Here is a 14,644-nt window from a genome sequence, read left to right on the forward strand (position 1 = left end):
CGTGGGAGACTCTGAAGTTGGGAGTATGTAGGTTAGGTTTAGCGGATTGAAGTTTCGCAATCTGGCTTTTGATGCTTCCCTACTTAAAAAAAAAAACAAGCCGTCTAGCTGTTATTTTGCACGTCAATGGCTATAATTTTTGCGATGTGTTGTGATGCTTTCTGAAACTTACCTTGTGCAAAATTACTACGTGATTGCTTTTTAATAAATAACTGTCAAAATAAAGCAACTACAAGCTATTGTGCAAAAAACCTGTGAATGGCAACTGTATATGTACATGCATACAAATATGTGAGCATACATACATATGTACATATGCATGTGTGTTTCTTGCTCAAGTTCCAGTGTCGGCAGTCATGTAGGCACACAATTCTTGGTATTTAAGTTTAATTTAAATATCAAATTTGATAGTTGGCCATAAATCAAACAAATAACTACTGTATTTACTAAAATAAGAACAGCAACAACAAGAGGAACTTGAAAACAAACTTATTTCGGCAACAGATGTTTGCACATACACACACATAAACATTTGTATGTTTGTCTATACTAATTTTGTTTTCATTGCAGCGGTTTGTTGCTTTGTTGTTATAGTCTTGTGCGTTTGTATAAGTGTGCTTGTGTGGGTGTGCGTAAAGATGTTTTTCCGTTGTACTTATTGAACTTTTTTGGAATAAAATAAATATATATTAGTATGTATATGTATATATGTATGTATGTGTATTGGTATAAAAATATGTGCATATGTGTGCGGAAGTTAAGGGAACGGCATACTTGTTTTATAATTTATAATCTGTTCCTAAATCTTTATGCCACATTTGTTCTTAACTTTTGGTTACAAGTTAAATACATATAAATGTACATACATACATATGTACATATGTACATATATATGAAGGCTGTTATATACACCTTCAAATAAAGCTTGTATGATTAAATGTTTTTCACCGTTTCGTTAGTTTCATTTATAAGCGCACACATACATATGTATATGTACATACATACATATATACATACACATATCTATGTATGTATTTGTACTTTTGTGTATGTTTATGCTTTTTTGAATATGTACTTGTCCATTGTAAATACAATATACATATTTACATACAAATATACACATACTTAGCTTCTCAAACTATTGCAGCACATTTTCATGCATGTATGCGTGTGACCTAGTTTCCATTAAAATGAAATTCGTCTTCTCGCATTCAATATGCGGTCATATATTATCTGGCGTGTTGTTGTTGTTTTTTATTTTTTTTAATTTAGAGGCTGATTCGTTTGCTGTCGCACTGCACGCAGGCACACACACCCACACACATGATTACATACATAAATATATACATATGTAAGTACTTTTGGGCGGCTTATCACTTGGGCAGGCATTGACTGATGTGATAACTCGGCATTTTGAGTACAAAAATACTTACATACATATATATAGACATGCATACATTTATATACCTACATATATGTACATATATACATATATGTATATTAACAAAACTTGTAACTGCTAAGCACGAACTCTTGGGAAAAGTAATACTGGAACATAATTTTCATTGCTATTTTATTGTGGGCTCAATTGCAACTTGGCGCATTGAACCTAGATCACTTAGAGACCTGAAAATGGTATCTAGACCATGAAAATTCCATTTCGCGAAGCAATATTTTGGATGCGGCTAAAAGCGCAGGGGTCACAAGGTGTCCACGTTGGCAAGGAGACAACAAAAAACAGATTTTTGACTGTGCTTCGGGGCCAAACACTAGCTTTGTAGCCGTTCTCCCTCCCTTATTTCTTCAAAAAATAGACTTGTTGGCATCCTTTGGGATAATATTTTCGGCGAACACAGTACGACTCTTTATATGTTAGTATTTTTGCCACATTAGTGATGGTGCCATAACACTGACTTTATTTTAAACACAATATTTCAATAAAAAATTGGTTTCAATAGTAAAAAATCGGCCTTTTTTATGCCAATTACTGTCAAGCTTGGATCAAATCTCATTTTTGTTGATATACTTCGGACAAAGAAAGCGGCAATGCAAGATTTTGTAGATGTGTTTAGTTAAAATGGATTCATTGGTTTAATGTGTATGTTGGTGAGTTTAATTATTCAGTAATAGTGAACAAGCAGTCAACAGTTCTAAAAATCGATGACAATTTTCATTTTTCATATTTAGCACTCTTTATAACTTTTTATATGTCCATTGAATTTTATATTACAGAAAGTGCCATTCCTGATTTTCCATTTCGCCAAATAATACCTTTTAGTTTAGTAGAAAAATCATCATACCCAGAGTAGAGTTTAACACAGAGTTTCTAACATCCAGAAAGAAACGCCGGAGACATCATCGATATCAAAATCGTGTTCTTATATGTAAAACTTATTTATTTTTAAATATATCTTCACTAAATTTGGCTTAAGTTATTGTTCACCATTACAATCTCCGAAGAAATGTTTGCAATCGGAGCACTATAGCGACCATATAAACTCTTTGTGAAGATTATTATGGCTTCGATGCAACTGGAGTAAATGTTTTTTCTTGTTTTTATTTTTCAAACATAACGAAATTTTGTATAGTTGTAGATTATTTACAAAAGTTTCTGTATATTTTTTTACAGGGATTTATTTGATTCCAAATTCACTCCCTATTATTATTGTGAAATTGTTGCTGTGTTATGTTGACCTAACCTGCGGAGACACGCGTTATATTGTGGAATGAACCATAAATAAAGGATATCAGTAGTATCCTCAAAAAACTTACAACCAAACGCTCGCAACACTAAATTACTATTCACATAACTGGACCAACGAACAATTTGTCTTCTATAACTTTCTAGAATTGGAAGGTTTTGGCGTGATTCTTAAGGTATAATTACTATTTTTCTTTGCCCTAGTGAAGTTTGCTATATTTGTAGTTATTAGGTATATACATACATATGTATGTTATTTATTTAACCATGAAGGCCTTTCAATGTTTTTTCTTAAGCCCTTTTTTTAGATTTTATCATTTTTTAATTCTTATTTTCTTTTTTTTTAAAGCATACCTACTAATACCTACGTTAGGGTGGTACTAAAAAATTCGAATATACTTTTGGTTTAATTTTTGTGCCCTTCTATGGATAAAAATCAATGTTAAAGATATAAAAACTAAATATTGCTTCAAGTTAGAGACTATCACAGTGCATCGAAAGTCAAAAAATCACTTCCAACCAGTATAGAAAGTCAACTGCGTTGTAGGCTTTATCAAGTGATATCAATGTTGCGTTTAAGTCTTAAAATTGCTTTAATATTTTTTTCTGAAAAACTATCCCAACTTCAATACACATAATTATTTACTTTTCATTAGCTATTGAAAATTTTTTGGCTAAGTCGAGTTTGCTTTTTCATGATTTTTGAATCCTTATAAAAGAAAGGAGGCAATCTTTTATTTTTTTTGTATTATTAGCTAAAAAATGTTTTAGGGTGGTACTTAATAAATAATCAATTTATTAAATTTTTCAGGTCGTCTCGTTGCCTTAAATCGGTAGCATCATGGAGATATATTAATATCTTTCTTTAAAATTTTCCATAAATATTTTAGTCCAAAAGTAGCCACAGCGAAGTTCACACTTTGACATCTGCTACTTTGGGCCAAACTCCATATATGTTATATTTTACTATATCACGTATTATCGAGATATGGTTTCAAGCGCATGGAATTTCCTTCCTTTTTTACATTTAAGAACCACCCTAATGTTATATTATATGTGTATAAATTAATTTTCTAGCTCTATCACGTAGTATAGAGGTATAGTTTCAGGCGTATGGAATTTCTTCCAATAATTTCCTTTTTTACATTTAAGTACCCCCCTAATGTTTAATATTATGTGTGTAAATTGATCTTCTAGCTATCAACACGTATTTTGAACTACAAAAACATTTTAAGAATACATATGTATGTATGTATGTACATACAAACATACAAAAAATATATGTACATATGTATATAAAGTAGCAATTTTTACTTTGCAAGGCATCTGGATCGAGAGATGATACTTGTACTTACGTATAAGTACAGTATATATGTATATGTATATGTACATAAATTTGACTTATAAAAATTTGTATTCCATTAAAATCGGAGTTGGCTCGGTTTTCGCTTCTATTTCGTACACATATTTTCTGTTACTCCAAGTTACACATGCTTACATAAATCTGTATGTATGTACATATACACATAAAGTTATATATTCGCTTTGTTTTTGTTTCCAATTGTTACACCCTTCTTTTCGCTCTGTTTTTTTGAATTAATACCTTTATTGTGCTGCTGCTCACTAAATACACATATACAAACGTAAACTCAGCTACATATATGTATGCACACATACATACATATATTTGAGCACTCACACATTTATATTTATGTTTCCAGTTCCTCTATATACTCCACGTGTGTACGTGTGTGTGACGGCAAAGCCATAAACAACAACTCTGCCGCTGCTCTTTGCGCTACCGTCACTGACTGCGTTGTAACGCCAGCTGCGCTTTTGGGCAGCGTGGCAGGGGTTTATTCGTGCGTGCCGCCTAGGAGTTTCGTTCAAATTGTATTCGAACGCTGAAGCGAACGGTCGTACTATTTCCCAAAAACTGCGAGAGTTTCAATACTTAACCAAAAAGCAAAGAACTCAATATAAAAACTTGCAATCAAAGTAAAAACAATCACAAGAAATTGAAAATTTTCAAAAGTCAGAAGAAAGCGAAAAAGTGTTTCAATTGTGTTGTGAAAAGAGTTTCGAAAATACAAACAGTGTAAAAACTGCGCAAGTCTAAATAAAAATTTTTCGGTGTGAATTTTTCAAGTTTTCGAAAATTATTTTTTAACAAAAAATTATTTAAAGAGAACAGTGATTGCAAATTGTGTAAGCTAAACGCTTAAAAAAATCAAAACTTTTGCTTGAAATTTCAAAATCTGTTTTCGAATTTTCAAACCGCTGCCAAATAAAGCAAACACATTTAAATGATCACACACTTACTATCCTGATAGTGTTTGCAGTGCTTTTCTGTGTGTGCGTCTTTCAAATACCTGCCTATTATTTCCATAAAAAAGTTGGCGTTTTTAATATCGTGTTGTAGACGAAAAGCTAACACAACAAAATGGCTTTTGCAATTATGAGCCGTGGCTTTTTGCGCACTTCCAAAGAAATGCTGGAACGCAGCATCGCCGTGGGCAATGCTGCAATCTCCCATTGTTTCATGGACATTGAAGCCAATGTAAGTTTGAAGTTAGTGTTACATGCTACAGTCGTGCACAAAAGTATGCGTATATATATTGGAAATTAAAAAAAAAATTAAAAACTATAAACAAAAATTAAAAAAATTATTAAACACATAATATAAAATTAATATAGTTATTATTATCAACTGACTATACTTTTAGCAGCGTACGCATACTTTTGTGTTTGAATATTACTACATTTTAATGTTTTATATATGTATTTGTATATATTAATAAACTTCAAAATCAAACATTTAATTCTACTGATAATTAAGGAAGGGTGGGTTCAGTACAGTAGATCTTATTAATGCAGGTCGCATTTATTTTGAGAATTTTTTTTTCAACTATTTTGTGTTCTTAGCTTCTTCCGCAAACTTGGGCTAGTTGCCCATATAGTTCATATTACAAATAAAATAATGTTTTTTTGAATTAAACAAAAAATAAATCAAATAAAAATATATAAATTTTCGTAATTAATAAAAATAATAAAAATTTTGCTCTTAAATTTATTAAATAAATAAAAATAATTGGAAAATTAAATATTATTTTTTAATATTAATGAAAATCTTTTTAAATTAAATAGAAAATAAATCAAAAAATATTTAGTTTTGAAATTAACAAAAACGTGTGCTCTTCCGATCTATAATTTTCCTCTTAAATTTATTAAACAATTGATATAAATAAAAATAATTAATATTTAAGTAAATTTATTTAAAAAAGTTATTAAAACAATTTAAATTAAATTATAAAAAAAAATAATAATAAAAATAAAATACATAAATTATAAAAAAAAATAAAAAATACAAATTAAAAAAATTATTTTAAAATTAAAAAAAATTTTTATAAAATTATTATAACACTTTTTTAAGTGTCAAATTTTATAATATATAATAAATAAAAAAAATTTTATGTTTAATTAAAATAATATTAATTAAAATTTGTTTGTGGTAAATTATAAAAAAAATATTTTCAGTTGTTAGTTTACATTTTTCAATTAATTTTTTTCAAATAAAATATTAGAAAATCAGTTACTAATTAAAATTTGTTTATTATTTATTAAAAAAAATAATAAAATAAATTAATTAAAAATATATGAAAATTCATTTACAAACAATTGATAAAAAAACAAAATCGTTGGTGAAAATCGTTAAAATTTGTTTGTTTGCTATTTTTGCTTTCGTTTTTATCTATTTTGCAAACTGTTAATAATAGGAAAATTTTCAGACAAAGTTATTTTAAAAAACTTGTTTACGTTAAATTATAGGCAATTTAATAAATTCTATTTAAAAAAGCGTGAAATTACCAAATCTTAAAAACAAATGTGTTGAAAAAAGTTTGAAGTTTTTTCTTTTGTTGTTATTTTTTGCAAATTTTAAAGTATAAGAAAAAATTTAAAAAAAATTTAAATTCTATTAAAAACATGAAATTACCAAACATTTATAAAAATATATTATAATTTTTTTTTTTAAAAGAGTTTAAAGTCTTATTCGTTAATTTTTGTTTTTTTTTGCATATTTCTAACTATAAGAAAATTTCAAAATACAATTATTCTAAAAAATATTTTTGCTTTAAATTAAATATTATATAATAGATTTTACAAACAGTGTGAAAAGTCCAAACATAAGTTCAGACATTATTTGATAAATACCAAAAATAAGTGTTTTTGTTATAAAAAATGAGAATTTTTTGTTTTGTAGAATTTTTTAAAAATTAAAAATTTCTTTCTTCTACAAAATTTTTGATTTTATGCATTGTACGATTGAAAATGGAAAACAAAATACTTGCAGCAAACATTTTTAATTAAGGCTTATGTTAACAGTATCTGCATTTACATGCAGGCATACAACACAACAACATGTCTGCTACATTTTGTGAATAGCATGTCCATGTCTAATCTTACACACTTATCGGTCCCACTTAATGAGTTTTATTCGAAAAAAACTATAATTAATACGAGTACTTCTTTCAACTTCAAACTCATTAGAGAAGAGTGTTCTCGAATGTGCGGGAAATTTCAAAAAAATCTACATGAATGTATGTGGTATATGTATGTATGTGTAGTTAAACATGCATGTAGCACATATGACATCTGCATATATATATGTATAAATACATACATATATGTATGTATGTATGTATGTAGATATCATCTGTGCACATATACATAAGTACACAAATACCACATACATTCATGTAAGTAGATTGATTTTGAAATTTATAAAAATACATATTTTAGTTTTTATATATATGCATGTGTGTGTATATATTCAAATTTGTATTCGTTGGCATTTATATTTGACTGTTTCGAAATATTGAAACTTTGTAAAGATTAAACACACTCGTTTCGCTTTATCTGTAAAGTCTGCATACATACAAGCACAGCTACATACATTGTATGTATGCCATAGTGTACATGCATAAAAATATTTTTTCTTAGTTTTTCTTCCATTCTTTGGTTATTGTCGGCCTATTTGGTTATTAGGCTTACTTTATCACTACACAGGGTTGCATTTGTACTCAAACATATATGTAGGTATATGAACAACTTTATTATAACATTTTTTGGCTTCTGCCGAACACGTGTTCGTGTTTTGAGTTTTGAATATCGTACATACAGATCATATGTATGCACCATATGTAGTTGGTGTTGTTTTGCCTTTACAAAATTTTCGACAATGATTTTTTGATTGTGGAGGCAAATATTTCCCAACTGCTCTCTCTATTTTTCGGAATTTTTCCAGAAAAGGCTTTGAAGCCATAAATGATGCTGATTATATTTTATTTTTAACCAGATATATTTCTCTAAATCTATATTTCTCTAAAGAAACTAACAAAATTACGATGGACAACCTCACACGAAACTTAGAAATTGCTAACAAACCCAAGTCTCGAAACCTTGATGTACTAGGAGCAGCAACGGCAAAAGAACGTTTTAATTAAAAAATAAACGAAAACAAATAGCGAGCAACAGGTCAATGTTGTATGCAAAGCAAACGATTAATAGTGGCAGCCTAGCACCTAGAGACCCAGTAGGGAATTAAAGTTAGGAATTTTTTTATAGCACGAATATGCGAGCAAATAAAAAACTTATTATTTTTAAAAATGTTAATGTTAATATATAATACTAAAACAAATAATAATGTTAAAAAATAATAAATAACAAAAAAAAAACATAATGAAAATAAAATATACTTATATTCAAATAAAAAGAATTATGTAAAAATAAAATTTTAAAAATAAAATAATATGAAAAAACAAAAAATAAAAAAAAGTAATGAAAAAAGTATTTAAAAAAAATAATAATACAAAATAAGGAACAAAATAATAATGAAAGAAATAATATAGAAATAAAAAATTTAATAAAAAATTTTAAAATAAAAGATTAATACAAAAATATAAAATAAAAAAGAAAAAATAATAATGGAAGCAAATAGTACAATAAATAATATAATAGTGAAAAAATTTAAAGAAAAAAAATATTAAAAGGTATTAATCATTAATGAATGGTTAATAAAAAAATTATAAAAATACAAAATAAGTATTGAAAAAGTAATAATAGATGATTTTATAAATAATAAGCTCTAACCCCTCACCTAAAGTCGTATCATCTTTATCCTTATTTATGTCAGTTAAGTGTCATATCTTTCTTCAGTTTCCTTTTGGTTCACTTTTTAGTATATTCTTGTTATGAACAACAGACTTTACGCTCCAAAATCTTTGTTTTGAGTAGCTTCACGGTTTAAGGTACAAAATTTCCGCTTTTTTGTTTTTTCATTAATTAAAAATTGCTGCTGGTGCCTTCATTAAACCGTTGCTATTATTGTTGCCTTTGTATTTTGCGTGTGGCATTCGGCGAGCATGCGAATTGAAAAAGAAGAAATCGAGGTCTTTTGAATAATTTGCTAAATCAATATATATGAATGTATGCTTGCAAGTATATATGCAGGTGTATGTATTGTTAATGGACAAAGGTGATTAAAAACTAGTAATAAATTAAAAGTTAAAAAAAAAAAAATTTAAAAAAAATGTATATAAAAAATATGAAATACACATGTATGTATGTATATAATAAAATATACATATATACTATAAAATTAAAAATACATAAAAAACTGTAATGTAAAAGTAAAAAATAAAAAAATTTAATACTTAAAATATGAAATATATAACAAAATATATATATTTTATAATAATAATAACAAACTATATATATTTTATAATAATAAAAAACCAATCATAAAATTAAAAATACAAAAAAAAATTTAATGAACTTGAAAATTTTTGATAAAATATTTATTTGAACTTTTATTTAAAAGGAAAATGAAATTAATATACTATTAAAGGTATTAAAAATTAAAATATTGTTTTTTGCAATTTTAATTAAAAGAAAAATAAATGAAAATTGAGTTTTGTAATTAAAATATTTGTTTATATTTTTTAGAATTAGCATTAAAACACTAAATAAGTATATAACAATATAATATAACAAAAAATTTATGTATATAAAATACTTAACAGAGTTCTAAGTCTAGTTCTAGGCTTTGTTTTTAATTAATATTTTGAAATAAAACAAATATTTTATTTTTATTCTTACTATTTTTTTTATATACATATTTTCTATTGTTTTAAGTTTTTTTGTCACAATTTTTATTAAAAAAAAAAATTTATTTTTATTCTTACTATTTTTTATATATATTTTCTATTCTTTTAAGCTTTTTTGTTACAATTTTTAAAATTTAAAAAAATATTTTAATTTTATTTTTACTTTTGTTTATATACGTATACATTTTCTATTTCTTGTATATTTGTCATTAAATAAATTTAATTTTCTTTAAGAAAAAAATTAACAAATTTCTGCATAAAAAATCTCGCCAAAATCCATGAGATTCATACATAAATATATACAATATGTATCTGCCTATTAAACACATATATTTTTTGTTTAAGTCACAAACAATATTATTTGTAAATCTCAACTTGCACAGTAATTGTCCATTATAAGCTTTTGAGCCAAAATTTTAAAGGAAAAATATAAAACAAGAAAAAAAAAAAAAAACAAAAAACAAAAATATATAAAACAAAAACAAAATAAATAAAAAAAAAAAATGAAAACGAAAACGAAAATAAAAGTATAGAAAAAACCAGACAGACAAAACACTTGCTCTCTCGCCACTTCAGCAAACAAATGGTAAAGCGAAAATAACTGTAAAAACCCATTAGAAATGCAAACTTTATTTAAAAGTGTAAATATTTTTGTTTTCTGCTTTTTGGAGTATTAGCCACTACAAAAAATGTATATAAACACTATTTGTTTTTCCACTTATTTCATGTTTGTACTTGAAAATATTTTATTTATGCTACTTAACAGCATAAGTATGTTTGTATGTATGTATGTATGCACTTATTGACAGCCGTAAGCAATAAATGGGTTTAAAGTATCTCAAAAGCGCAGACAAAGAAAAAATAAAAAAAAAGTATGATAAAACAAAAAGTACCAAAAAAATAAATTATTTAAAAAACAATAAAAAATTATAATAGAAATAAAAAACAAAAAATTTGTGTGTGTATGTATATATACTATAAATAAATTAAAAAAAACATTTATACATTTTTGTATATGTAGGTATATGCTTATAACCCGCACAAATTTAAATTCGCTTATCAGCACCCCTATTCATATAAAATAAGCCTTTTAAAGTCCCATACGCTTACGTAAAAATAGTTTAAAAATAAATACGTTTAAAAAAATAAAATTTTATCAATATTTAAGTCGCTTACAGTGGAACTGTACATAGTTAATACGTATTCCTGCCATATTAAACTGCAATTCATTCAAATCGCCTTCAAAGTTAGTAAACAAAACGTTCATTAGTTCCAAATAGTTGCACACGACACACATTTTAATTAACTTCGTGCAGTCAATGAACTTTGAAGTAAACAAAATTAACCGTAATTTTTTTTACATGAAGAAAGTTTGTTTTGGTTGCATTTTTCAACGGTAAACAACATAAAATTCGGCTTTTTGGGAAAAACTTCATATATTGTACTTACATATATACATACATACACACGGGTATAGAAATGGGAGTGTGTGCATGGAATAACGATCAGCAACAGTTAAGCAATTAATTCATATAAATAAGTGTATGGTATATAAATAGTTGTAAATACATATGTATATATATATACATACATACCAGCATTTCGTCGCAAGTTCGTTGCTTTTGTTGAAGTCTTTCGTTTTCATAACTGGCAAACAGCCAAATGGTTTAACGGCGCTTGAAGATGTGTCGTAAACGACAACACACGACATTTGCATAAATGCGTATGTGTATGTACATACATACATAAATACAGACATATACAAGCGTGTGCCGTGTGCCTTGTGCCAGAAAACTTGGCAAATAAATACTTTCGAAACCGGCGCTACGTTGAAGTAAACTAACTAAATTATTGCCCTATTGCAGTACAAAAACAAAAACCAAAGAGAAAATGAGATGAAGTCAATAATAAGGGTATTTCAAAGCAAATAAATACAGTTTTGAAATATAAAATTATTATATGTTATATAAACTATCAATAACAAAGAAAAATATTTAAATAACAATAATTAATATTAATATTATTAATAAATAACATAAAAAAAAAAAACATTTAGAAAATATATTACTGTATATGCAAAAAAAAGGAACTTAATTAAACAAATATTTATAAATTATAATTTTTTAAAACAATAATTAAGTAAATAATTACAAAAAAAAGAAGATTTTAGTTGTGAAATTCAAATATAATTAAATAATAACAGAAATAATATTAATTTAAAATAACGACTAAAAATCATTATAATATTTATATGCATATAAATACAATTAAAGTAAATTAATATAATTTTTGGCAAAAAAAATAAACAAATAAATACAAAAAATTAAAAAGAATTATATTTTCCATGTTAAAAATCAAATGATTTATGAAAAATATATTTTTTAAATATTTTGTGATTCTAAATAAAAATAATTAATATTAATATTATTAATTAATAACATTAAAAAAGAAAACAATTAGAAAAAAATTACTGAATGTGCAAAAAAAAGAAACTTAATTAAAAAAATAAAAATAAGTTATAATTTATTAAAACAATAATTATAAAAATGATTTTATTTTAAAGTGAAATTCAAATATATATAAATAATCATTTTAATATTTGTAAATAAATACAATTAAAGTAAATTAATATAATTTTTGGAATAAAAAAATTAACAAATAAATACAAAAAATTAAAAAGAATTATATTTTCCATGTTAAAAGTCAAGTTATTTTTGAAAAATATATTTTTTAAATATTTTATGATTCTAAAAAACGAAAAAAAAAGTTTAACATTTCTAATTAATAACATAAATAACATAACACAAATTAATAAAGTTATTGAATAAAAAAAAATTAATAATAAAAACCATCAAAATAAATTAATGAAATTATTGGAATCAAAAAAAAAAAATAATAAATAATAAACAAAAGTTATTTTTTAAATTATTCTAAAAATACGATAAAATAATATTAACAATTTTTCAAAGGAAATTAAGAAAATTCTTCTTAACAACAGAAATGATAAAATAAAATTTTATGTGTTGAAAACAAAATTAATAGGAAAATTTTATATTTGTTAAAATAAAAAGGAAAAAATGTATCAGAAATTTTGAATATGAAAAATAATAATTTTGAATAAATAAAATAAATAGTCATAATTAAAAATGTTAATAAATGCAATTAAAAGAAACAATGAAACATAAAAATTGATACGTAAAACTAAGAAAAAAGAGTTTTTTCTAGGAAAAAAATTATTTTTAATTTATTATTTTAAATTTTTTTTTCTATAAAATAAGTTGTTGATAAATTTTTTTAATTAATTTGAATATTTTATTTTGCTTAAAAACAAAACAAATAAATTAAACAAATATAGAATGCAATGTAGAAAATATTTTATCTATAAATTTGAAGTAATAATAAAATTTATATGTAAATAAATATAAATTATTATGTCTTAAGGGGTTAGGGGTAGTCAGAGGCACGAAAAAAATGAGAATTTTCACTATTTTTTTTGCTATTAAATCGTGTTATTTTACAAAAGTAGTAATATGGCTTTATTATATATATTATATTATGGGGATGGGGCTAGTTCCAACCATAGACAAGCCTATAAAGAAGACTCAAGTAAATCGGTCCAGTAGAACCTGAGAAATCGAAAAAGTCAGTTTTGAGAAAAACACGTTTAAAGTTTAGGAGACAATTCTAGTGAACACGGACGCCAAGTCGAATTTTGAAAAATCCTTCCAAGGTCTATTTTTGAAAGTCTAAACTTTCAAGATATGAAAAAAAAATCGATTTTTTCAAAATCTTAGACAAGAATACCCTCTTAAGTATATAATAAGTAATTAAGTTACGTTATTTAATTAAATTTAAGAATATTAACTAAAAAAGTTGGTTAAGAGTTAATTTTTTCTTTAATTGTTGTAAATTAATTGAGTGCACTTATGTTAGTATGTATATACATATGTATATTAGAGTGATTCAAAAAAAAATTTTTTTTTTTCGTTTCGTACACGGAAAAATAGGTTCCTAGACACCTCTAAGAAAGCCTCTCCAAAATCTTTATTCATAATGATTTTTTTCATTGAGTTATAAAATTCATAAGAAATAAAAAATTTTCCCAAAAATAATCAAACTTCAACCGTTAATATCTTTTAAACGGTTGGGTTTACGAAAAAATCATAATAGACCTTTTTTGTAGAGCATTCAATTTCCTACAAAATTTAAGGAACAAGATATTTTTTCAAGTAGTTGGAAGCGAGATATAAATTTTTCTATCTGATAATAAGAAAAAATAGAAAACTGTATGTAGGAGGACCTTCCCGTTACAATTAAAAACTGATGTTTGGAGAGGCCTTTTTAGAGGTATCTAAGAACCTATTTTTCCAAGTATGAAACGAAAAAAACAAATTTTTTTTTTTGAATCACTCTAATGTATATATTTCGAAATTCATTTAGTATTGAGTAATGCTCACGTGTCCACTGTCTAATCATTGATCCACATACATATTTACAAATCATATATGCACATAAATTAAGGGCACAAATATTACATAACCTCACTTTGGTTATTGATAATATATATAACACACACAGTATGTGAAAGCAAATAAGTTTATGCTTACTTTGTGGCAGATGCATTCCATTTGAATTGTAATGACATATGTACGATAGCTTGATAATCACCAAACCAGAGCAGTCAAATTTGAAGCACAATACAGTTATAATATTTACAAACTTGACGTGACTTGTGAAAACTATTTATTTATTTGTATTTAAACCCCAAATAAAATTT

At 25.2% G+C, this 14,644-nt stretch overlaps 1 protein-coding gene across 2 annotated transcripts in view; it reads left to right on the plus strand.

The window, feature by feature from the left end:
- The window catches only part of LOC120774738 (sarcoplasmic calcium-binding protein), a 38,311-nt gene that overhangs the window by 18,446 nt on the left and 5,221 nt on the right, over positions 1 to 14,644 (plus strand). The window contains exons 1-2 of one of the 2 annotated variants that reach the window (XM_040104491.1): positions 2,663 to 2,877; positions 4,423 to 5,261. In XM_040104491.1, coding sequence (XP_039960425.1) covers positions 5,145 to 5,261 — 117 coding nt within the window. In that variant the 5' untranslated portion in view covers positions 2,663 to 2,877; positions 4,423 to 5,144. Of the gene's footprint in view, positions 1 to 2,662; positions 2,878 to 4,422; positions 5,262 to 14,644 lie in introns of those variants that run through there. The other variant, XM_040104492.1, reaches the window with a different exon arrangement.

This window comes from Bactrocera tryoni, chromosome 4 (assembly GCF_016617805.1).
Source record: "Bactrocera tryoni isolate S06 chromosome 4, CSIRO_BtryS06_freeze2, whole genome shotgun sequence".
Taxonomy (NCBI): domain Eukaryota; kingdom Metazoa; phylum Arthropoda; class Insecta; order Diptera; family Tephritidae; genus Bactrocera; species Bactrocera tryoni.